The following is a 23,747-nucleotide window of genomic DNA, read 5'->3' on the forward strand; positions in this document are numbered from 1 at the left end:
CATCGGTCCTCCGAAGGGGAGTCTCCGTCAAAGCACTTCCCTCAGCAAGAAGCTGAGCAGCAGCCGAGACCGAAGGACTCACTTCCCCCTTCGAAGGATGTACGGAAGGAGGAGGAGAGCCTTTAGCACCATCACCCGCAACAGCACCTGCGGCGGATTGCCCAGCCACGTCGGAGGCCTCTGTCACCACGACGTCGACAATAGACAGAGGGTCTACCTCTGCTACCGCCGGCGACTGCTTAACAGCGGCCCCCAACGAGACAAGGTCAATAAGAGCGACCCTGGAAGGCAAGCCCTTAAGCCCCAGGGACGACCAAATCTGTAAAAGATCATCACTGGATAAGGCATTATCAATAACCTCCCCCGGAGGAGGAGGGGGAACCGCCTCGCTATGGGAGGCGACGCCCTCTCCCCCCACCGAAGGTCGGGAAACAGAACAAGGGCCTGCGCTCCCACTCGGCCGACTCTCCTTAGGAGGCGGACGAGGGGGAGCTTCGGAGGAGGTTTGGGCGGCGGAAGAAGAGTCCCGAGAACCTTCCTCCTTCAAGGCTAACCCCGGAGGAGAACGGTCTCTCTTGGACTTCTTCTTACGCCGACGGCCAAACCTCTCCCACTGGGAGGCAGACCACTCCCTGCACTCACGGCACATGTTCTCCTGGTCACACCGTCGGCCCCGACATTGAGGGCAGAGGGTGTGCGGATCCGTATTCACGTCCGACATGAAAGTCCCACAAGGACGACCGGCAACTCCAGGGCATGTACGCATCGTAAATAATATAGAAGAAATAACTGAAGGTCAACTTCCAACCAACACACACGCTGAAAAGAAAAAGCAGATAATTAAAGGCTGTCACGAGGGCGATGAGCAGACACGTCTGATCACCGCCGAGCCAAAAGTGAAGTGAAGCAAGTCACCGGTGTGTGGAGGGGGGAGGGGTAGCAAGCTACCCTTCCCCACCCCCCGCTAACTAGCGCGGGGGTAATTAACCCTTGTTAAAACTATTGGCTCGTCATTTCAGCTGCGCTAAAAGGTAAACCCTCTGTAAATAGCGTGGTTTGTATTTCGGTTACGGAACAAACTGCTATTTACATTTTTTTTGCATATTTTTGATAATTTTTTGAGAAACTCCTCTCTATGATGAAAATTAAGGCTGTTAGAGCAATTTAAAAAAAATATACTGCAAAATGTGCTTGAAAAAAAATAACCCCAGGGGGTTAAGGGTTGGAAAGTTCCAAATAGCCTGGGGGTAAAAGGGTTAAGGGTTGTGATGGCCTATTGGAAACGTCTGTGCCCGCCAATATGCTGTCAAGGCATGCTCAAGCTCGACAGTTTCTAGTAGTGTCTGGAACTTCTTCATCATTGTGAGCTGGGGGTTTGGGGAAGTCTATAGGTCTACCTGCCGAGTAATCATCAGCCATCGTCTGGTCATAGCTTGTTGGAGAAGGGAATTGGGAACTGATCATATGCATGGTGTATTTGGTCAATCTCTTATGATATTGTCCTGTTCTTGGCCTCAACCATTAGAGAAAAAAAAAAAAGAAAAAAAAAAGTATGACAAGCACTTCACACTAACTTTACGATTGACAAAAAGTGTTAGATATATATTTTACAATATCAACATAAACCAAACTTATCGTAACATCATAAACCACACCAAATTAAAGTAATCAAGTCTTTTAGAATCCTTCTGAGAAACATTTTGACCATTTTCTTCAAAAACAGTATACTGTACCGTAAATTGACTTTGGAAGGTTTATGAAACTTTCAACTTGATATTCAATCAAGGACAGTTGAATAAGTGGACATCTTACTTGCTCCTAGAATTCTTTATGCAGATCCAAACTTACTTTCAACCAGTTTGGATTACGTACTGCTGACAATAATGATGTTCGGAACTAGGAGAGCTGACTGAAAACTCTATATGTCCTTCTTATATTACAATCACTATGTTTGACTTTGTACAGTACAGGAGCTTATACGTGTTGGACAAAGGTACCTTTCTGTGATCTCTCAGAGTCCTGTTTGCTGATCAGATCTTGATATTGGAGGGGCAACAATTATCAAGTCAGCTTAACTCGAAGGTCCAGTGGGGACGTGAGAACTAAAAGTTTCCTGGATGTACCACAAGCATAACAGTACTCCGTGAGCCTGGAAATTAAGCCCATCTTTTAAGATTACCCTTCAAGTGTGAATGACATCATTTTGTTTCCTGTAGACCTTTGGTGAATGATCACCTGATATATCAGATACTTTGGTAAGCAGCAGTGCATTAGCAGTATTTTGCAACAATGACTTCCTTGAACAACAGCTTACTCTGAAATAGCACCATCCTCCAAAGGACAGACATCAAGCCTTCTTTCAAGTGCCAAGCAACAAATGTTAGTACGGGAGATTGTCATGTCCCTCTCCATTCCCACTTCCAGGGTAGCAGGCATCAACTAAAACAACAATCTTTACACCTAACAATCATGATTCTTCCCAACTTCAGTCAGCAGAAGAGGCGACATAAACTTTCCATAACAGCAATATCGGCAGAGTAAGCTGCGAGTTCTCTGGGAGATTAATTGAAAAGAAAGAATTACCTCTATGTGAACTTCGAGATTTTGACAATTGAAGCTCTAGGCCATATCATGTCTTGGCAGTTGACATACATTAGGGAAAGCTAGGCAGCTTCAGGAGGATTTTAATCGTTAGATTGATGATTCTCAGATGATAATTCCTCCAAAGGGAATTTCCATTCATAGATATTTACAAATATTACCATATAGATAATCCTTCAACACTCCTTTAACAGATATCCTTTTACCTTGTCCTGCTACAAATAATCTTCTGAATACAACAAATTCTTCAAGCAAGTTTCCGAGTCAATTAATGAGTTTGTCTCAAATTAATATAGTAATAACTAGAGGAACACTCAGTAGAGAGCCTGTCTTCGCCACGCCAAGCAGTCTTATTTTGCTTAACTTCCCTGCGTACATCGACATATTTTCTTAAAAATCTAACGGATTTGCCCTTGGGACATACTCCACATGCCCAAGCTTCATTCAAAATGGTTCCGTAGTTTTTGTGTAATGTTGCTCACAATAAAAAAATAAACAAAATACTTGCCATTTATTTGAGATGTAAATATTAACAAAGTACTGCAGCGTGCTTATAATTTTGATGTACTTTATCGAAAATGTTAGATTCATCCCTGGGTTATACCCAACATAACTACATAGTTTGGTTAAAATTGGTACAGTAGTTTTTGTGTTAAGTTGCTCACAAAAAAGAAACACAATTACTGTAAATAAACTAACAAACAGTCAGGGGTGAATTTTTAACTAAGGTAATAATGACTACATCAGCAATGGTGTTGCTGGTTCATCTACCTAAATGAAAATGAGATGGGGAGTTCATTCAAAATTACTGGAATAAGCCCCAGACATTCAGTAGTCCCCTGACCTGGCATACAGTCTAAACTGGCAAAGATCTTAAATATGCAGTACCTTGTTGAATTCTTATAAGTTTTTCAAAGGAAAAACCATGGCAAAGGTGGGATGTGGAGGGAAATTACTGATACACAATGAAAAGCAACAATGATACTTAGCTGAGTTCATATGAGAGAGATTTACTGTACGCTAATTAAAACATTAACACAACTATACTACGGCAAGTAAAACATGCTAAAAACAAACAAATTATAAAATAATTCAAAAACATTTTTATGAACAATGATAATAAAAGATAAATTAAAAATAAGCTATATAAACAATCACACACTTGTATCGCCTAACCAACACTTTGTTAATTTCGAACATTTAGTCAGCACAGGTTGCCTACTTAAAAAGGGGTTACGTAAATCATTAGAAAGAGTACAGAGGTTTGTAATGAGAAATAAAAACATCTGAAACAGTCCCTCAAATACTTGAGGGACGAACACAAAAAGAGTCACTTACCCATCAAATAACGACTTTGTACAATATCTTTGGGTTCCCCCATTAGCACGGAAACAATGATAAAGGGAGCCAGGGTATTATAGCTGTTCAGCTGTAGGATTTCCAACGTCGACAGTTTATTTTCTGCACACTGTTGCACAAGCGTAAGGTAGAGACCCTGGGCCAGTACGCTAAAGCCACCCATGGTGTACGCAAACGCATCAAATGTCAAGTCACCCAAAACTGAGAAGAAAAGAAAAGGCTTATGCAAATCTATTTCAACATGAGTGTTAATAGCTGAGCAATATTATTTTTGATAACTGTGAATACAACACTGCCTTAAAAAAATGTCAAATCAGTAATGATATCCGAGAGGATTAAGAGAGACGAACCTGCCACAAAGCACCCTGTAGTTATTATAAGGATAGAGGACACCAACATTAACGAGGGCATTGGTCGACGAAGGATGATAACCGACAAGACTAAATTCACCAGAGGAGTGCAGCGCTTCACTGCGCCATACATTGGGATGTTCATTCCTGAAAGTTCACGTTCGCAGTAATGTTACATCAGTTACACACCTTAACATGTACTTCAAGCGGTAAACAGCTTCTAAAATGGTAATACATCAATATCCCGAGTGATATAACAAAAGGATCATAACTCGCCTTGTAGAGCCATCAGAGACAGCGTGGCATGGAAAGCGTAGCCCATCGATGGTGCAATGAACATACGAGCTGCCTTCCATGTATAAGGGGGAAGAGATATTTTACCATAGCTCCCTGACACCTCCAAAAACATTACAGTTATCATCATCTGAAACGTACAAGTGAAGTTTAAAACAAGTTACAAGCTGCTAAAATGTAGCAATGTACTATTCTATCTAATTTCTCTTCCTCTTGTTTTGTTAGTTTTTATAGTTTATATAGGAAATATTTATTTTTAATGTTGTAGCTGTTCTTAAAATATTTACTTTTTTCTTGTCTCCTTTCCTCACTGGGCTATTTTCCCTGTAGGGGGCCCCTTGGCTTATTCTGCTTTTCCAACCAGGGTTGTAGCTTAGCAAATGATAATATTACAGTACAGTACAATATAATAAATTTATTATGGATGGACCTTTTACGTTGAGGCTAATGCTATGTCACAATACAATAGTCCCCTCTATAAATTTGCTTTGTCATTTCATTCAATTACCGTCTTTGATGCGGATTCCCATTCAGAAGACTAAGTACTGTATATAAATTATAAGCTTAAGGTATTATAATATATCAACAATGGTAATAACTCTAATAAGAATCAGTAAATACTGAATACTTTACATGAGAAATTTCTTGGTTCACTTGCTCATAAATGACATGTCTAGTTAAGATAGCAAGCATACTTAACCCTTTTACCCCCAAAGGACGTACTGGTACGTTTCACAAAAGCCATCCTTTTACCCCCATGGACGTACCGGTACGTCCTTGCAAAAAATGCTATATTTTCATATTTTTGATAATTTTTTGAGAAAATTCAGGCATTTTCCAAGAGAATGAGACCAACCTGACCTCTCTATGACAAAAATTAAGGCTGTTAGAGCAATTTGAAAAAAAATATACTGCAAAATGGGCTGGGAAAAAAATAACCCCCTGGGGATTAAGGGTTGGAAATTTCCAAATAGCCTGGGGGTAAAAGGGTTAAGGTATGTCATTTGAACTTTCTCTATTGTTGTCTCTTTACTGAAAGGCAAGTTTTAATCACGTAATTCTTGGGTAAATTTTAATAAAACAAACTCCTCAATGAATAATCATTACAATTGTACATCAGTAAATTATACATGAAATTATGACTAATTAATGGGCCTAGCATATCTAGAGATATTCACATAAGCAATCCAATCTTTCTCTCATTACTTTATTGTGGGTTTAAAAACCTTTTTAAGCATTTTCACTTTGAATTCCCTTTCATAATATTCATAAAGGGCTAGATAGGAAACCTAAAGGGCTATGAATCTATCACCGAACCTTTTTCAGCATTTTTACTCTAAATTCCTTTTCATAATATGAATAAAGGGCTAGATAGAAAACTTAATGGGCTATGAATCATTCACTGAATAACACGAAGAACACTGTGTGGCATAAAGAAGTAAACTTTTTATGATTAGAGATGGAGTCATAAAAAACAATTGCCAGGTTTTTTAAGGAGAAAACCCAATTCTGGGATACGACAACTTCAATATTTGCCGGATTATCTATTACAAACGCAGCAAATAACTTTTTATAGTTTATATTATCAAAAAACCCAGAGTGGACATCACTCATGGCATACACTGCACTGCATAACAAATTTAGAGCTTTTTTTTTTTTAGTGTCCTTTTGTTCCCTCTACTACATTTCTTTCTGTTCTCTACTCTATTGGGTCTCTCCAGACATAGCTGAATTCTTCAACTTACTATCCTCCATGTTTGCTAATTTATTTATCTAAAGTTCTCTGAACCAGTGCTATGAGTGCAAATTTGGTAAGCAGTGATTTTGTTGACCTATTTTCCAAATAATGCCCTGTCCAGACAGGTTATTTATGTCACCCGGAGCATAATGTACACAATTATTCTGATACGTTTTCCTTTTTCCAAAGATATATTTTTGTTATTGGAATCTTTAGAGCTTAATATTCTAAAGCCCCAGCTATAAACAGGAAAATATATCAAAACTAGTGTACGCAACAAGTCAAGAATGACGGCTAGATATTTAGATACAGTAGACATGCATACACATACACAAGTTCATCCCTTCCCCCTTTCCTAACTCCTAATTACAACATGCTAGTTTGGGCAATTTGTGGGGGACTGTTGTTTTCCGAGTGGAAAGAAATTCATATACAGTACCTTTATATACTGTATACAGTATAAACAGACACTGGGTCTTCATTATATAGGGGAGATTACAAAGGCATAAGCTAACTGTAGATTATAGTCCTCACCTGACAGGCCATAATGAAGAATGGAAAGGGAAATTCATAGGTATTAATAACGGCCTTGTTAAGAAAGGCCATGGAAGCCGAGCAAATCCCGTAGAAGACCGCTGCCGCAAATCCATGGCTCTCGGATCCTCTGGAAAATAAATTGCAGTTATGAAATTTGAATAAAATATTATTAATAACTTCCAACTACATTCTTCAGCGATATATTGTAAAGCACCAGTCTAGAAATACATCAAACAGTCTAGTAACCATCTAAGAAACAAACTACAGTGCAAAGATCAAATACCATGCCACTAAAAGATACTTCACTACAAACTAAAGTATGCTCACTCTACTACAGGTGCAATAAAAGCTACTGCATTTTCAGATTTCATACTCATAAGATAGAAAGAAAATGAGGAAATACAGATTCTGTCTCTTCATACTCCTTTCCGAGATGGTTTGGTCAACTCAAAACCACTAAGGCTACAGTCCTGTAACACGCAGACTACAACTGATTTCAACTTGACAAGGCATACGATTCCAAAACCGAAAACACAATAGTAAGCGTTGTTATGCTGCCAAAATTATCAAAATCTTTCACGTAAGAGTATGGTTTATTAATGATCCCCAAACAACAAGTGACCGTTGTCCACTATACCTGCAACGACCATTTCCTAAGTTGAATGCTGACTAGACCAAGTACAGCATCCACACCGAAATGCCAAATGACAGAGGAACTGATTTGATTTAAGGAATCTGGACCAATGTAGGTCCTTCAGAAAGTAAATGGTAATGGGGGTAAAGTAGAAGGACTGACCTTAGGTTAAGCTCCTACGTGGGACAAGATAGGTCAAACGGAGAGAAGCTACCATCATTGCTACAGGATTTACTTATGGAAATAACAGTATAACTACCTTCTGAAAAATATTTCAAGACCAAAGCATCAGTGTTATAGGAAACTTGTTTATGCAGTGCAGTGTATCCCAAATCTATTTTCACAATAAAATGTTATTTTGATAATAAAATAAACTTTTGAATATACTTACCCGGTGATTATATAGCTGCAACTCTGTTGCCCGACAGACAACTCTACGGTAAAAACTCGCCAGCGATCGCTACACAGGTTGCGGGTGTGCCCAACAGCGCCATCTGTCGTCCAGATACCCAGTACTCAATGTAAACAAAGACTCAATTTTCTCCTCGTCCCACTGCGTCTCTATTGGGGAGGAAGGGAGGGTCCTTTAATTTATAATCACCGGGTAAGTATATTCAAAAATTTATTTTATTATCAAAATAACATTTTTCAATATTTAACTTAGCCGGTGATTATATAGCTGATTCACACCCAGGGGGGTGGGTAGAGACCAGCAATATATGTTTACACTTTTATGAGCTAAGAGTTTTTATTTCATTTTAGAAGTTATCAAAAATAACAAAAACAAAATAAATAGGTACCTGGTAAGGAAGTCGACTTGAACAATTTCTCTGCCTTTTAAGTACGTCTTCCTTACGGAGCCTCGCGATCCTCTTAGGATGCTGATCGACCCCTAGGATCTGAAGTATCAAGGGTTGCAACCCATACAACAGGACCTCATCAAAACCCCTAATCTAGGCGCTCTCAAGAAATGACTTTGACCACCCGCCAAATCAACCAGGATGCGAAAGGCTTCTTAGCCTTCCGGACAACCCAAAAAACAACAATAAAAACATTTCAAGAGAAAGATTAAAAGGGTATGGAATTAGGGAATTGTAGTGGTTGAGCCCTCACCCACTACTGCACTCGCTGCTACGAATGGTCCCAGTGTGTAGCAGATCTTGTAAAGAGACTGGACATCTTTCAAGTAAAATGACGCGAACACTGACTTGCTTCTCCAATAGGTTGCGTCCATTATACTTTGCAGAGATATATTTTGCTTAAAGGCCACGGAAGTTGTTAAAGCTCTAACTTCGTGCGTCTTCACCTTAAGCAAAGTTCGGTCTTCCTCACTCAGATGTGAATGAGCTTCTCGTATTAACAATCTGATAAAGTCTGACCAAGCATTCTTTGACAAAGGCAAGGATGGTTTCTTAACTGAACACCATAAAGCTTCAGATTGGCCTTGTAAAGGTTTAGTACGCTTTAAATAGAACTTAAGAGCTCTAACAGGGCATAAGACTCTTTCTAGTTCATTGCCTACGATCTCCGATAAGCTGGGGATATCGAAAGATTTAGGCCAAGGCCGAGAAGGCAGCTCATTTTTGGCTAGAAAACCAAGTTGTAGCGAACAAGTGGCTTTTTCTGACGAAAATCCTATGTTCTTGCTGAAGGCATGAATCTCACTGACTCTTTTAGCCGAGGCTAAGCATACCAGGAAAAGGGTCTTAAGAGTGAGATCTTTCAGGGAGGCTGATTGTAACGGCTCCAACCTGTCTGATATGAAGAATCTTAGTACAACGTCTAAATTCCATCCAGGGGTAGCCAAACGACGCTCCTTGGTGGTCTCAAAAGACTTAAGGAGGTCTTGCAGATCTTTATGTTTGGAAAGATCTAAGCCTCTATGCCGGAAGACCGATGCCAACATGCTTCTGTAGCCCTTGATAGTGGGAGCTGAAAGGGATCGTCCTTTTCTCAGGTATAAGAGAAAAACAGCTATTTGAGCTACAGAGGTACTGGTCGAGGATACAGAAACTGACTTGCACCAGTCTCGGAAGACTTCCCACTTCGATTGGTAGACTCTAATGGAAGAAGCTCTCCTTGCTCTAGCAATCGCACTGGCTGCTTCCTTCGAAAAGCCTCTAGCTCTCGAGAGTCTTTCGATAGTCTGAAGGCAGTCAGACGAAGAGCGTGGAGGCTTTGGAGTACCTTCTTTACGTGTGGCTGACGTAGAAGGTCTACCCTTAGAGGAAGACTACTGGGAACGTCTACTAACCATCGAAGTATCTCGGTGAACCATTCTCTCGCGAGCCAGAGGGAAGCAACTAACGTCAACCTTGTCCCTTCGTGAGAGGCGAACTTCTGCAGTACCTTGTTGACAATCTTGAACGGTGGGAATGCGTAGAGATCCAGATGTGACCAATCTAGGAGGAAAGCATCTATATGTATTGCTGCTGGGTCCGGGACTGGAGAGCAATAGATTGGAAGCCTCTTGGTCAGCGAGGTTGCAAAGAGATCTATGGATGGTTTTACCCCAAGTGGCCCAAAGTCTCTTGCACACATCCTTGTGGAGGGTCCATTCGGTTGGAATTACTTGCCCTTTCCGACTGAGACAATCTGCTATGACGTTCAAGTCGCCTTAGATGAACCTCGTTACTAGGGAGATGACTTGACCTTTTGACCAGATGAGCAGGTCCCTTGTGATCTCGTACAACGTCAGTGAGTGGGTACCTCCTTGTTTGGAGATGTACGCCAAGGCCGTGGTGATGTCCGAGTTAACTTCCACCACTTTGCCTCAAAGGAGAGACTTGAAGCTTTTCAAGGCCAGATGTACTGCCAACAGCTCCTTGCAGTTGATATGCATGCTCCTCTGACTCGAGTTCCACAGTCCTGAGCATTCCCGACCGTCTAGTGTCGCGCCCCAGCCCACGTCCGATGCGTCCGAGAAGAAAACGTGGTTGGGAGTCTGAACAGTCAGGGGAAGACCCTCTCTTAGGTTGATATTGTCCTTCCACCAAGTCAGACAAGACTTTATCTTTTCGGAAACCAGGATCGAGACCGCTTCTAGCGTCTTGTCCTTTTTCCAGTGAAAAGCTAGATGGTATTGAAGAGGACGGAGGTGTAGTCTTCCTAGTGACACAAATTGTTCCACGGATGACAGCGTCCCTACCAGACTCATCCACAGCCTGACTGAGCAGCGTTCCTTCTTCAGCATCTTCTGGATGGATAGCAGGGCTTGATCTATTCTGGGGGCTAATCGTCTTGTTGTTCAGCAACGTCCTCATCAGAGGGTTCCTCATCCGAAAACTGATGAGGAAACGGCAACGGAGTGGGCAACGTCTGGCTCGCTGAGTCCGGTCGCACTGGTGCATGCGTGACAGAGCCGGACGCAACATCATGGAACTGCTGCACAGTCTGTGAACTGTCAACAACCATGGGTGCGCGAGGAAGCACAGCGTCAACCCGAGACTGTCTAGACCGTCTGGGTTGTGCAGTCAACACCCTACCGGGTTGCTGAGGTTGACGCACTGCGTCAAAACAAGTCACCTCTGCTGGTTGTTGAACGTCCTGAACGTCAACAACCACCTCCGAGCGTCGCTTAACGTCAACGTGCGGCTGGCAACCCACACTGGGTCGCATCGGTGGAGGAACCACCTCAACTGGCAGACGCGAGTAGGTTACCTCAGCGTCAACAGGGCGCACAACCGACCGGTTGGAAGGTTGTTGGCCAGAAGGTTCGGTAGCAACCTTCTCCGCATTAAAGTCCTCTATCAAGGACGCAAGCTTGGACTGCATGTCTTGCAGCAAAGCCCATTTAGGGTCTACGGGAGCAGGTGTGGCAACAGACGGGGTTAGCGACTGAGGCGGTACCGCTTACCATCCCTGAAAGCCTTGTTATGCATGACATAATTGTACAGCAAAACTTCAAAGGCTCGAAAACAGCTGTGAAGTTGACCTGTAAAAAACTTGGAGCGTCTCCTGGCCAGGCGCCAGGGAGAGTCTACGAGAATTGAGAAGTCTATCTGGGCAGAGGCATGAACTCCCAAGCCGAGAACTTCTCTCGTGTCATATCAGACTCTCGCTCTATAAACCAGTTTAAAAGAAGGGAAAGCAAAGGCTGTATCCCCCAAACTCCTCCTGGTGAAAAACCAGTCGCCTAGCCAACGTAAAGCTCTCTAGGAGAGCGAGAGAGCACTAGCTTAAAAACAACGGCTTCGAAGTAGCTAGGCCTAGTGTAAGCTCTGACGATTAGGCGAACGAGGAGCAGCAGTTACAAAAAGATCCGGACAAAGATCCTTAAAAAAATCATCATGATTTAATTAAAGTCCATAGGGGGCTAAGCAGCTTTAGGCTCCTCTCCATCTGACAGAGTCCTCAAGGGAATATCAGTAGGAGGGGGAACAGCAACTTCCTCATCTACATGAACCTTGTCCGATAAAAGCTGAGTCTCAAGCAAGGGAGAGACCTACCGTGGTGGCAATGCTTTACAAGCAGAGTCCACACTCACTGGTGCATTAGTAGCGGACCAGAACGCAACGTCATGTAACTGCTTGACAGTCTGTGAACTGTCAACAACTGAACTGTCAACCACAACAGGTGCGTGAGGACGCACAGCGTCCACTCAAGACTGCTTTGACTGCCTAGACTGAGCAGTCAAAACAACTCTAGAATGCGGAGGATGACGCACAGCGTCAAAACAAGTCAACTCCGATTGTTAGTGAACGTCTTGAACGTCAACAGGAGCATCAGCAAGTGGCCTAACGTCCAAATGCGGCTGAAAAACCACACGAGACCGCATCGAGTGTGGTTCTAAACAATCTGACTGACGTGACTAAGCTACGCCAACGTCAACAGTAAGCACAAAGGAACGTTAGGTTGGCTGAAAGCCAGGATATCGATGAGATAAACGGCTAGACTCAACGGACTAATCGGCAGAATAGTCTTCCATAAGGGAGGCAAGCATATACTGCATGTCTTGCCATACAACCCATTAAGGATCAACGGAAATGGTTGTGGTAAGAGACGAGGGTAACGTCTGTGATCGCAACACTTTGCCTACAAAAAAAGACTCTCGGAGTCTGTGTTACGCTTTTGTTAGGCGGCGAGCAGTTATCCGATGACTGCATAGGGTCAGGGCTGTCCTAATGGTTGTAACCAGGATGCTGGACCTGTCCTGAAAGGACTGACTTTCGCTTAAGGGCTTCGAAACCTTATGACAGGTTTCTTATGCGAAAAGCCTTCGGATGACGAGGAGAAACAACGTCTCTCTCGTCTTATGGTAGGGGAGATCTTGGTAAGATACACCCGATACCATAGAGGGAAAACGTCTGTTCGTTGATCAAGGCCTCTCGAACCCATAAGTCGTTTGACATTACTTCTCCCCTGGGCTTGGGAGCATGCAAGAGGTCCCGGACTAGGTGAACGACAGGCACGAACAGACGAACCCTCGGACGCAACACTGTAACACTTTGCGCATATCACTTTATCACTTCGATTTTCTGTTTTGCACTTATTTCACTGAAATCGAAACTTTTACTGATTTCTACCTGAAACACGCAATTCTACCCTTCATTAAAAGGTAGTACAGTGATACCTCGGTACTCGACCATAATCCGTTCGAGATCCGTGTTCGACCTCCGATTTGTTCGAGTACCGAATTTTTTTTCCCCATAAGAAATAATGGTATATATTCTATTCCGTTCCCAAGCACTCGAACAGGCCCAAAATATTAATAAAACGTGTACCTAAACAACAATAATTATCTAAATGTGTATGAAATTGGTCAGAAAATCCTATAAAACAATTTTAAACCATTTACTGTACTAAAATAAAACAATTTTAAACCATTTTCTGTACTGTAGTGAACATACCTTTGAGCAGCGGTTCGATGGCATACAGGGATGGATGTGGAGAGGATGGAAGGGGGAGGTTACTGCTTGGAAGGAGAGTCCCCTTCCATGATGTGGCGGGGTAGTTCTCCTTCAGGAGTTGTTTCTCTCTCCAATGAAAGGGTGGGCAGATCTATTTCAGGGGTTTCTTCTCTTCTTTGTCTCTTCTTTGGAGGAGAAACAGGCTTTGATGTAGCAGCTTTCTTTTCTTTTGTGAAAAACTGGTCTATTGTTAATTGTTTCTTCCTCCTCTGCAGTATTCTTCGAAAATGATACATGACACTATCATTAAACATATGCACTGCCCGGTTTGCTACTGCAATTTCTGGGTGGTATTTTTCAGCAAAAGCCTGCACATCTGCCCACTTGGAACAAATTTCATTGATGAGAGAACTTGGAACATCCTCCCTTACCTCATCCTCTTCTGAAGATTCCTGCTCCACAATCAGATCCTGCTGCTGTTGTTGTTGCAGGTGCAACAATTCCTCCACAGTCAACTCGGTAGAATGGCTTTCTACAAGCTCATCAATATCATCCTTGTCGACCTCAAGCCCCAAACTCCTGCCCATGACAACAATTTCCTCAACGACATCAGTGTCATCAGAAATTACAGGGGTAGCAGTGCTTGGACCCGCCTCTGGTTGGAAACCTTCAAACTCCCTCTCTGTGACACATGATGGCCACAGCTTACGCCAGGCAGAGTTCAATGTCCTATAGGTCACACCTCGCCAAGCTTGGTCAATCATGTTAACAGAGTTGAGGATGCTGAAGTGTTCCTTCCAGAATTCCTTTAGGGTCAACTTCGTGTCACTGGTCACTTCAAAACACTTTCTGAAAAGGGCCTTGGTATAGAGTTTTTTGAAGTTTGAAATGACCTGTTGGTCCATGGGCTGGAGTATGGGAGTAGTATTGGGGGGCAAGAATTTGATTTTGATAAAGCTGTATTCTTCTTTCAAGTCATCCTCGAGACCTGGAGGATGTGCAGGAGCATTGTCCATAACCAGAAGACATTTCATTGGCAAGCTCTTTTCAATGAGGTAAGCCTTAACCTGGGGGGCAAACACTTCGTTTATCCACTCAGTAAAGAATTGTCTTGTGACCCAATATTTAGTGTTCGAGCGCCACATAACTGGTAGTGCACTTTTACAAATATTATTTCGTTTGAACACCCGGGGGTTGTCCGAGTGGTACACTAACAAGGGTTTGATCTTGCAATCGCCACTTGCATTTGCACACAGCAACAATGTTAGCCTATCTTTCATTGGCTTGTGACCTGGCATCTTCGTCTCGTCCTTGGTAATGTACGTATTGGCTGGCATTTTCTTCCAAAATAACCCAGTCTCATCACAATTAAAGACTTGTTGTGCGATCAAATTTTGTTCATTTATGTACCGATCGAATTCCCCCACGTATTTATCGGCTGCAATTTGATCCGAACTAGCTGCCTCCCCATGCCTAGTAACACGATGAATACCTGTTCTATTACGAAACTTTTCAAACCAACCCCTGCTCGCTTTAAATGTAAATGAATCACTTTCACTGGTACTCGGACTTTTCTTCACTAATTCTTCATAGATATGCAACGCTTTTTCACAAATGAACGCTTCACTAACACTTTCCCCGGCCAACTGTTTTTCTTTAATAAATATTAAAAGCAACTTTTCCATCTCCTCAATCACTTGTGGCCTTTGCTTAGTTACCGCCGTAACTCCCGTTGCAACATTCGCCTTCTTAATCATTTCTTTATGCTTTAAAAACGTAGAAATGGTCGACTTCGCCATTCCGTATTCTACCGCTAAATCGGACACTCGTACACCATTCTCATATTTCGCTATAATTTCCTTCTTCAACTCGATCGTTGTTCGCACTGTTTTCCTCTTCTCCTTCCCCTTAACACTCATTACTTTCTTGGGACTCATTATGAAAGCTAAAAAAGCAATTAAAAGCACTGAAAATCACTAAATCACAACGAATGCTGATCGCGCGTTGTCTGAGTGACGCTCTCGAGAGAACTGATGCTTCCCGAACAAGCGAGAGTGGCCGAGATGGCGCGATCATCACAAAGCCCATGCGGTCGTCACGTGTTCGGCTGGTCGAGTACCGAATTTTTGGTCGAGCACCGCAGCAAAAATTTCTCGAAAATTTTGGTCGAACTCCGAATTGTTCGAGTATAGAGTCGTTCGACTACCGAGGTATCACTGTAATTGCGAAATCAGTCGTATAATGCATAAAACAGAAAACATATTTTAAGATAACAAAATCAGTGGCTGGGAAAGAGACTAAACACTAGTTCATATAAACTACGTTTTCAATCTCTCACCGCACATAGCCTGGGGACGAGAATAAAAAACTAAAAACGTTTTATCCTTCCTCCCCGTACAGCGACTAGGGACGAGAGTAACTCGAGAACAACGTTACCCGCTTGAACGGAACGTTTTCTCTCCTCTCTCTCCCTCCGTCTCTATCTCTCTCTCTCTTTCTCTCTTGATTTCGCACCTAAGAGAAGAGCCCAATTATATTTCGTCAAAAAAAAACATGTTATTTGACTAAAGGAAAAAACTGAAAGGTTTTTCAAATAAAAAGTTCCTTTAAAATAGAATTTAAAACATTTAAGCTAAGAAAGAAAGAACAAAACGTCAGAATCGATTTACTCTTACTGCAAAGTGAAACCGTGATACACTCTCTCTCTATCGTAACGATAGAGCGCATGTTGAACGTCCTGAACGTCAACAACTGCGTAGCATAAAAAAAAAACTAAACGTTAGTTCATCTTTGAAAACAGTACGAAGACTATCAAAGAAATTCTTTCATAAAATATTACATTTAAAAAGTCTTAAATCCTTAGCTCTTTAAAAGCTAATTACGATATAAAGGGCTCAACGTTGATTAACTTCGGTTTCCAAGTTAGGACCGCCTACTCTCAGGAAGGTCGCATATAAACAAAACATTAAAATTTATTTTTATATGTTTATAATAAATGGAAAGTTAATCAAAGAGGCCTAATAAAGGCGGAGAGATATAAAATATATAGAGGAAAATCTATAACGTGATAAGATAATTACTAAAAGCCTAAACACACTTCCGTCTAAGGGAAGGGTCGGCCATTTAAAAGTGAAAGAAAGTCCATACTCTCTTTGTCACCATAATTAAATCTATCCAAAAAGAGTTCAAGATTTAAGATGAAGATAAAACACCTGCATAGCGAAAGCTCAAAACTAGAATATAGTACTTCACCAAATAGATGTGAAAAACTCCAGTTTAGCAACAGCGAGTAAGTACGTCTTGTCGATAGCTCGACAGAGAGAAAATTGAGTCTTTGTTTACATTGAGTACTGGGTATCTGGACGACAGATGGCGCTGTTGGGCACACCCGCAACCTGTGTAGCGATCGCTGGCGAGTTTTTACCGTAGAGTTGTCTGTCGAGCAACAGAGTTGCAGCTATATAATCACCGGCTAAGGTAAATATTGAAAATTGAGTCTTTGTTTACATTGAGTACTGGGTATCTGGACGACAGATGGCGCTGTTGGGCACACCCGCAACCTGTGTAGCGATCGCTGGCGAGTTTTTACCGTAGAGTTGTCTGTCGGGCAACAGAGTTGCAGCTATATAATCACCGGCTAAGTTAAATATTGAAAAAAAAAGTGATACATAGAAATGGAAAGTTGTACCAATATATACAAGTGACGGTGGAAAATTAAACCATGTGGCGGATCAAGTAGTGTTCTGGTGCGATACAATTAATACTGAAATAATGATATTCCTAATCACAGTATATGAAAATGGTGTAACCTAACACTGATGCGTAAGTGCATTAATGATGTTGAGAATGTGTAGTAACTAGGAACACTATACAGGTAGTACATTTCTTTTAGCGAGTCATATTTGCTCCGACTCGCAGCGGTGCCCTTTTAGCTGGAAAAGTTTCCTGATCCCTGATTGGTTGGACAAGATAATTCTAACCAATCAGCGACCAGGAAACTTTTCCGAGCTAAAAGGGCACCATTGCGAGTCAGTGCAAATATGACTCGCTAAAAGAAATGGACTATAGTACAGTGACCTCCAAGCAGTGGGCTGCTCCTCAAGTACTCAAGGATACTACTACTAAATATGTGTAATGTAATCAAATTACCAATTACTTCACCTAGGATAGTCTATTATTCTAAACTGTACGGACAGATTAACCTACTGTATATGTAATTTTAATTCTATTATTCTAAACTGTACGGACAGATTAACCTACTGTATATGTAACGTTAAATGATGTGTATTGGAACAAACTGATTAACATATGACGATCTGACCATAAAGGCTAATTGGACACAAGTGCCCTTCAAGAATATAAAATGACAAATTCAACAAAGGAAAGCCAAGCTAACTAATGAACTATCTTCTCAACAATCCAATGAATCACTCATTTCGACTAAAAAGTGGCTACCACAAAAAAATTGATTGCAAACAAAGTGATTCAAGTGAAAAAATCTGCAAATCATAAAATAATCGCTTTTAGAATTTCCTGCCTTGCTATACTCACATCAGGGTCATAACTGAAGGTGTGCACACAGTGATTACTTGAAATGAATCCTGGAATGAAACATTAATATCAATTTGCATTGCGTGGTCCACAAGGCTCACCTTTCAGAATAGTATATTGCGCTAGAAGAAACCATCCCCAAACCACTACATATTGTTAGAACTTACAAAGACATGCAGGGTTGTTCACAAACTTTAAAATTCAGTAAAATAATAAGGTTGTCTAGAGCAACATGTGGATCCATAATCAACATCCAATGAGCAGTTTATATACACTACACATACAGACTAACTATCTTCCAGATTATACTATTACTATGAAAACTGTCTTTCACATTACAGCATTTAACAAATTTTCCAACACATCTATCCATACTGAAGTAATGAGACTTGTAACTACATTTACATATGTAAATACAACATCCACTATACATGAAATGTTTAAAGTTAAGCAACGTACACACAATGGTAAATTCCGAAATTTGCAATACAGTACTTGCTAAAAAAAAAAATGCAATTTACATACACCAATCACAAGTGTAGAAAGTACCAAATTTATAGTTTTAATAAATCAATAAAATAGACTATATCTGAGAATAAAGTAACTAAACAGAGGTAATCTACAATAAGACACAGCTACTCTTATTCCCAAAAGCCATTTAGGCTATCAGAAACCATAAGTCAGTCACTATAACCTCATGGTAACTTTCTTATTGAAAAATAGTTTCTAACCAATTCAACCCATCATTTTATCTTACATTCAATGAGGTGGCCTAGCCTACAAGCTTAAAGTTTACCCAAAGATAAGTAAATCGTATTCTTTCCCTTTATAGCAAGATGTAAGATGCATTTCTAACAGTCAGATCTACTCCATCATGAGGCTCGATACTACATAGTATTCTATTAGGTTCAAAGTTGCTGCAAATGTTTTTATGTTGTCCAGACTGACACGAGTCTTTTTATAGTTTATATATGACATATCTGTTTTGATGCCGTTAATAGTTTATATATGACACAACTTTTTTGACATAACAGTTTTTGGAATGACTCATTGTTAATTTGTTCTCATCATTTATTTAATTCCTTATTTCCTTTCCTCAAAGGGCTATGTTTCCCTATTGGAGCCCTTGGGCTTATATCATCTTGCTTTTCCAACTAGGGTTGTGGCTTGGCTAGTAATAATAATAATAATATTCCAGCTATGACCAAGTTGCGGAATGATCTTCCCATATAGTTTATTTATGACATATTTGTTTTTGATGTTGTTAATAGTTTATATATGACATGTCTGTTTTGACGTTGTTACTTATTTTAGAATGATTTATTGTTAATTTGTTCAGTTCATTTATTTATTTCCTTTCCTCACTGGGCTATTTTTCCCTGTTGGAGCCCCTGGGCTTATAGCATCTTGCTTTTCCAACTAGGGTTTTAGTTTGGATAGTAATAATAGTAATAATAATAATAATAATAATAATAACAGGGTAGGACTAGTTGAATCGGTAGAACTTCAAAAGTTCAAACTTCAAGCAAAGGTTATATTGAACAGGGTGACAAGTCTCTTTTTATAGTTTATGTATGAAAGATCTGTTTTAATCTTGTTACTGTTCTTAAAAATACTTTATTGTTTTAATTTTGTTACTGTTCTTAAAATATTCAATTCTAATATTTTTTTTCTTTTCATATACTGCAGTTTATTTCCTTTCCTCACTGGGCTATTTTTCCCTGTTGGAGCCTTTGGTCTTATAGCATCCTGCTTCTCCAACTAGAGTTGTAGCTTAGCAAGTAATAATAATAATAATAATCATAAGTAATATACAGTGTATCTATTACAATCCTTTATTTATCCTACATCACACCCCTTAAATATCCTTGCCTATCGACAAAACTATTCAATCTTTAGCTATGGTAAGCAGCTCTTCTAGGAGGACACTCCAAAATCAAGCCATTGTTCTCTAGTCTTGGGTAGTTCTCTTGCTTGGGCACACTATTCTATCTAATTTTTCTTCTTGGTTTGTTAAATTTTTTATAGTTTATATAGGAAATATTTGTTTTAATATTACTGTTCTTAAAATGATTTATTTTTAATTGTTTCCTTTCCTCACTGGGCTATTTTCCCTGTTGGGGCCACTGGGCTTATGGCATCTTGCTTTTCCAACTAGGGTTGTAGCTTAGCAAGTAATAATAATAATAGTAAAATACGACGACGGCAGTACTTTTTCCTAATGGACCAGTTAAAATAATATATCACTTAAATCTAAACAAGAGAAATCTGTGAATTTTTCAGGTTCTACAGCCGACCTCTCCTAAGTCTGTTTTCATCACAAATTTAGATTAAAAGATATAGGAAGCGAAACGAGTGATACGGGAGGATGTACTCTTCTTTCTAACGGTACGAAGAATAGGCTAGAATGACCAGGGTGGTAACGACACCCATTCCTTAACCTTCGCTATAGTTGGGAAGGTTTATTGGGGGGGGGGGGGGGGTGAATGTAGTTCGCTGGGACAGGTGTACACTTACTTGTCACATTGATATTATTTATAGGGAAATTTGTTGTTTACCTCGGTCAGACCATAATACGAAGATAGTTTTATGATTGGTAATATATCATGCTTTAGTGTTACCTTGCCAGGACTGAGCTGGTTGAGAAGAAAACACTGGGTTGAGTCTTGGGGTAAGCTAAGGGTATGGCAATCTAAGGGGGGGGGGGAAGAGTAAGGATACGGCCCCTAGGTTAGGTGGTGTTCTTGCGTTTGATTCCCTATAAAATGTTATTTTCATTAGTAAAATAAATTTTTGAATATACTTACCCGATGATCATGTAGCTGTCAACTCTGTTGCCCGACAGAAATCTACGGTCGGGATACGCCAGCGATCGCTATACAGGTGGGGGTGTACACAACAGCGCCATCTGTGGTCAGGTACTCCAGTACTTCTTGTCAACACCACCTCAATTTTTTCCTCGGTCCACTGGTTCTCTATGGGGAGGAAGGGTGGGTCAATTAAATCATGATCATCGGGTAAGTATATTCAAAAATTTATTTTACTAATGAAAATAACATTTTTCAATATTAATCTTACCCGATGATCATGTAGCTGATTCACACCCAGGGTGGTGGGTGGAGACCAGCATACATGTTAACAAAGAAGCTAAGTATCCCGTATTTTATTTTATTAGTTATTCAAAAATAACATAAAATAAAAAAGTACCTGGTAAGGAAGACGACTTGAACCATTACTCTGCCTTTATTAAGTACGTCTTCCTTACTGAGCGTAGCGGTCCTCTTAGGATGCTGAACGACTCTTAGGTGCTGAAGTATAAAGGGCTGCAACCCATACTAAAGGACCTCATCACAACCTTTAACCTCGGCGCTTCTCAAGAAAGAATTGACCACCCGCCAAATCAACAAGGATGTGGAAGGCTTCTTAGCCGACCGTACAACCCATAAAAAGTATTCAAGAGAAAGGTTAAAAAGGTTATGGGATTATGGGAATGTAGTGGCTGAGCCCCCGCCTACTACTGCATTCGTTGCTACGAATGGTCCCAGGGTGTAGCAGTTCTCGTAAAGAGACTGGACATCTTTGAGATAGAATGATGCGAACACTGACTTGCTTCTCCAATAGGTTGCATCCATAACACTCTGCAGAGAACGGTTCTGTTTGAAGGCCACTGAAGTAGCCACAGCTCTCACTTCATGTGTCCTTACCTTCAGCAAAGCAAGGTCTTCTTCCTTCAGATGAGAATGTGCTTCCCTAATCAGAAGCCTGAATTAGTAAGAAACTGAGTTCTTAGACCTTGGAAGAGAAGGCTTCTTGATAGCACACCATAAGGCTTCTGATTGTCCTCGTAAAGGTTATGACCTTTTCAGATAGTACCTAAGAGCTCTAACTGGGCAAAGTACTCTCTCCAGTTCGTTCCCCACCAAGTTGGACAGGCTTGGGATCTCGAACGACTTAGGCCAAGGACGTGAAGGAAGCTCGTTTTAGCAAAAAACCGAGCTGCAAGGAACATGTAGCCGTTTCAGATGTGAAAACTATGTTCCTGCTGAAGGCGTGGATCTCACTTACTCTTTTAGCTGTTGTCAAGCACACGAGGAAAAGAGTTTTTAATGTGAGGTCCTTAAAAGAGGCTGATTGGAGAGGTTCAAATCTTGATGACATAAGGAACCTTAGGACCACGTCTAGATTCCAGCCTGGAGTGGACAACCGACGTTCCTTTGAGGTCTCAAAAGACCTAAGGAGGTCCTGTAGATCTTTGTTGGTGGAAAGATCCAAGCCTCTGTGGCGGAAAACCGCTGCCAACATACTTCTGTAACCCTTGATCGTAGGAGCTGAAAGGGATCTTACGTTCCTTAGATGTAACAGGAAGTCAGCAATCTGGGTTACAGTGGTACTGGTTGAGGAAACTGAATTGGCCTTGTACCAGCTTAGGAAGACTTCCCCTTTAGACTGATAGACTCTGAGAGTGGATGTCCTCCTTGCTCTGGCAATCGCTCTGGCTGCCTCCTTCGAAAAGCCCCTAGCTCTTGAGAGTCTTTCGAAAGTCTGAAGGCAGTCAGACGAAGAGCGTGGAGGTTTGGGTGTACCTTCTTTACGTGAGGTTGACGTAGAAGGTCCACTCCTAGAGGAAGAGTCCTGGGAATGTCGACCAGCCATTGCAGTACCTCTATGAACCATTCTCTCGCGGGCCAGAGCGGAGCCAACCAACGTCAGCCGTGTCCCTTTGCGAGAGGCGAACTTCTGAAGTACCCTGTTGACAATCTTGAACGGCGGGAATGCATACAGGTCGAGATGGGACCAATCCAGCAGAAAAGCATCCACGTGAACTGCTGCTGGGTCTGGAATCGGAGAACAATACAACGGGAGCCTCTAGGTTATCGAGGTAGCGAACAGATCTATGGTTGGCTGACCCCACAGGGCCCAAAGTCTGCTGCAAACATTCTTGTGAAGGGTCCACTCTGTGGGGATGACCTGACCCTTCCGGCTGAGGCGATCTGCCATGACATTCATATCGCCCTGAATGAACCTCGTTACCAGCGTGAGCTTTCGATCTTTTGACCAGATGAGGAGGTCCCTTGCGATCTAGAACAACTTCCACGAATGAGTCCCTCCCTGTTTGGAGATGTAAGCCAAGGCTGTGGTGTAGTCAGAGTCCACCTCCACCACCTTGTTAAGCTGGAGGGACTTGAAGTTTATCAAGGCCAGATGAACCGCCAACAGCTCCTTGCAATTGATGTGAAGTGTCCTTTGCTCCTGATTCCATGTTCCCGAGCATTCCTGTCCGTCCAAAGTCGCACCCCAGCCCGTGTCTGATGCGTCCGAGAAGAGACGCCGGTCGGGTTTCTGAACAGCCAAAGGTAGACTTCCTTGAGAAGAAAGCTGTTCTTTCACCACGTGAGAGTAGACCTCCTCTCTTCGGAAACAGGAACTGAGACCGTCTCTAGCGTCATGTCCTTTATCCAGTGAGCAGCTAGATGATACTGAAGGGAGCGGAGGTGGAGTCTCCCTAACTCGATGAACAGGGCCAGCGATGAAAGTGTCCCCGTTAGACTCATCCACTACCTGACTGAGCATCGGTTCCTTCTCAGCATGCTCTGGATGCATTCTAGGGCTTGGTAGATCCTTGGGGCCGACGGAAAAGCCCGAAAAGCTCGACTCTGAAGCTCCATACCCAGGTAGACAATGGTCTGGGATGGGACGAGCTGGGACTCCTCAAAATTGACCAGGAGGCCCAGTTCCTTGGTCAGATCCATAGTCCATCTGAGAATCTCCAGACAGCGACGACTTGTGGGAGCTCTTAAAAGCCAGTCGTCTGACGGAGCCGGACACAAGATCAT

The 23,747-nt window shown here is 41.6% G+C and overlaps 1 protein-coding gene across 2 annotated transcripts in view; it reads right to left on the minus strand.

The window, feature by feature from the left end:
* The window catches only part of LOC137621636 (uncharacterized), a 50,887-nt gene that overhangs the window by 22,864 nt on the left and 4,276 nt on the right, over window positions 1-23,747 (minus strand). Inside the window, exons 2-6 of one of the 2 annotated variants that reach the window (XM_068352105.1) lie at window positions 17,914-17,963; window positions 6,877-7,006; window positions 4,587-4,734; window positions 4,311-4,457; window positions 3,940-4,161 (exon numbers count right to left, since the gene is read on the minus strand). In XM_068352105.1, coding sequence (XP_068208206.1) covers window positions 3,940-4,161; window positions 4,311-4,457; window positions 4,587-4,734; window positions 6,877-7,006; window positions 17,914-17,924 — 658 coding nt within the window. In that variant the 5' untranslated portion in view covers window positions 17,925-17,963. The remainder of the gene's footprint in view (window positions 1-3,939; window positions 4,162-4,310; window positions 4,458-4,586; window positions 4,735-6,876; window positions 7,007-17,913; window positions 17,964-23,747) is intronic. The other variant, XM_068352104.1, reaches the window with a different exon arrangement.

This window comes from Palaemon carinicauda, chromosome 28 (assembly GCF_036898095.1).
Source record: "Palaemon carinicauda isolate YSFRI2023 chromosome 28, ASM3689809v2, whole genome shotgun sequence".
NCBI lineage: Eukaryota > Metazoa > Arthropoda > Malacostraca > Decapoda > Palaemonidae > Palaemon > Palaemon carinicauda.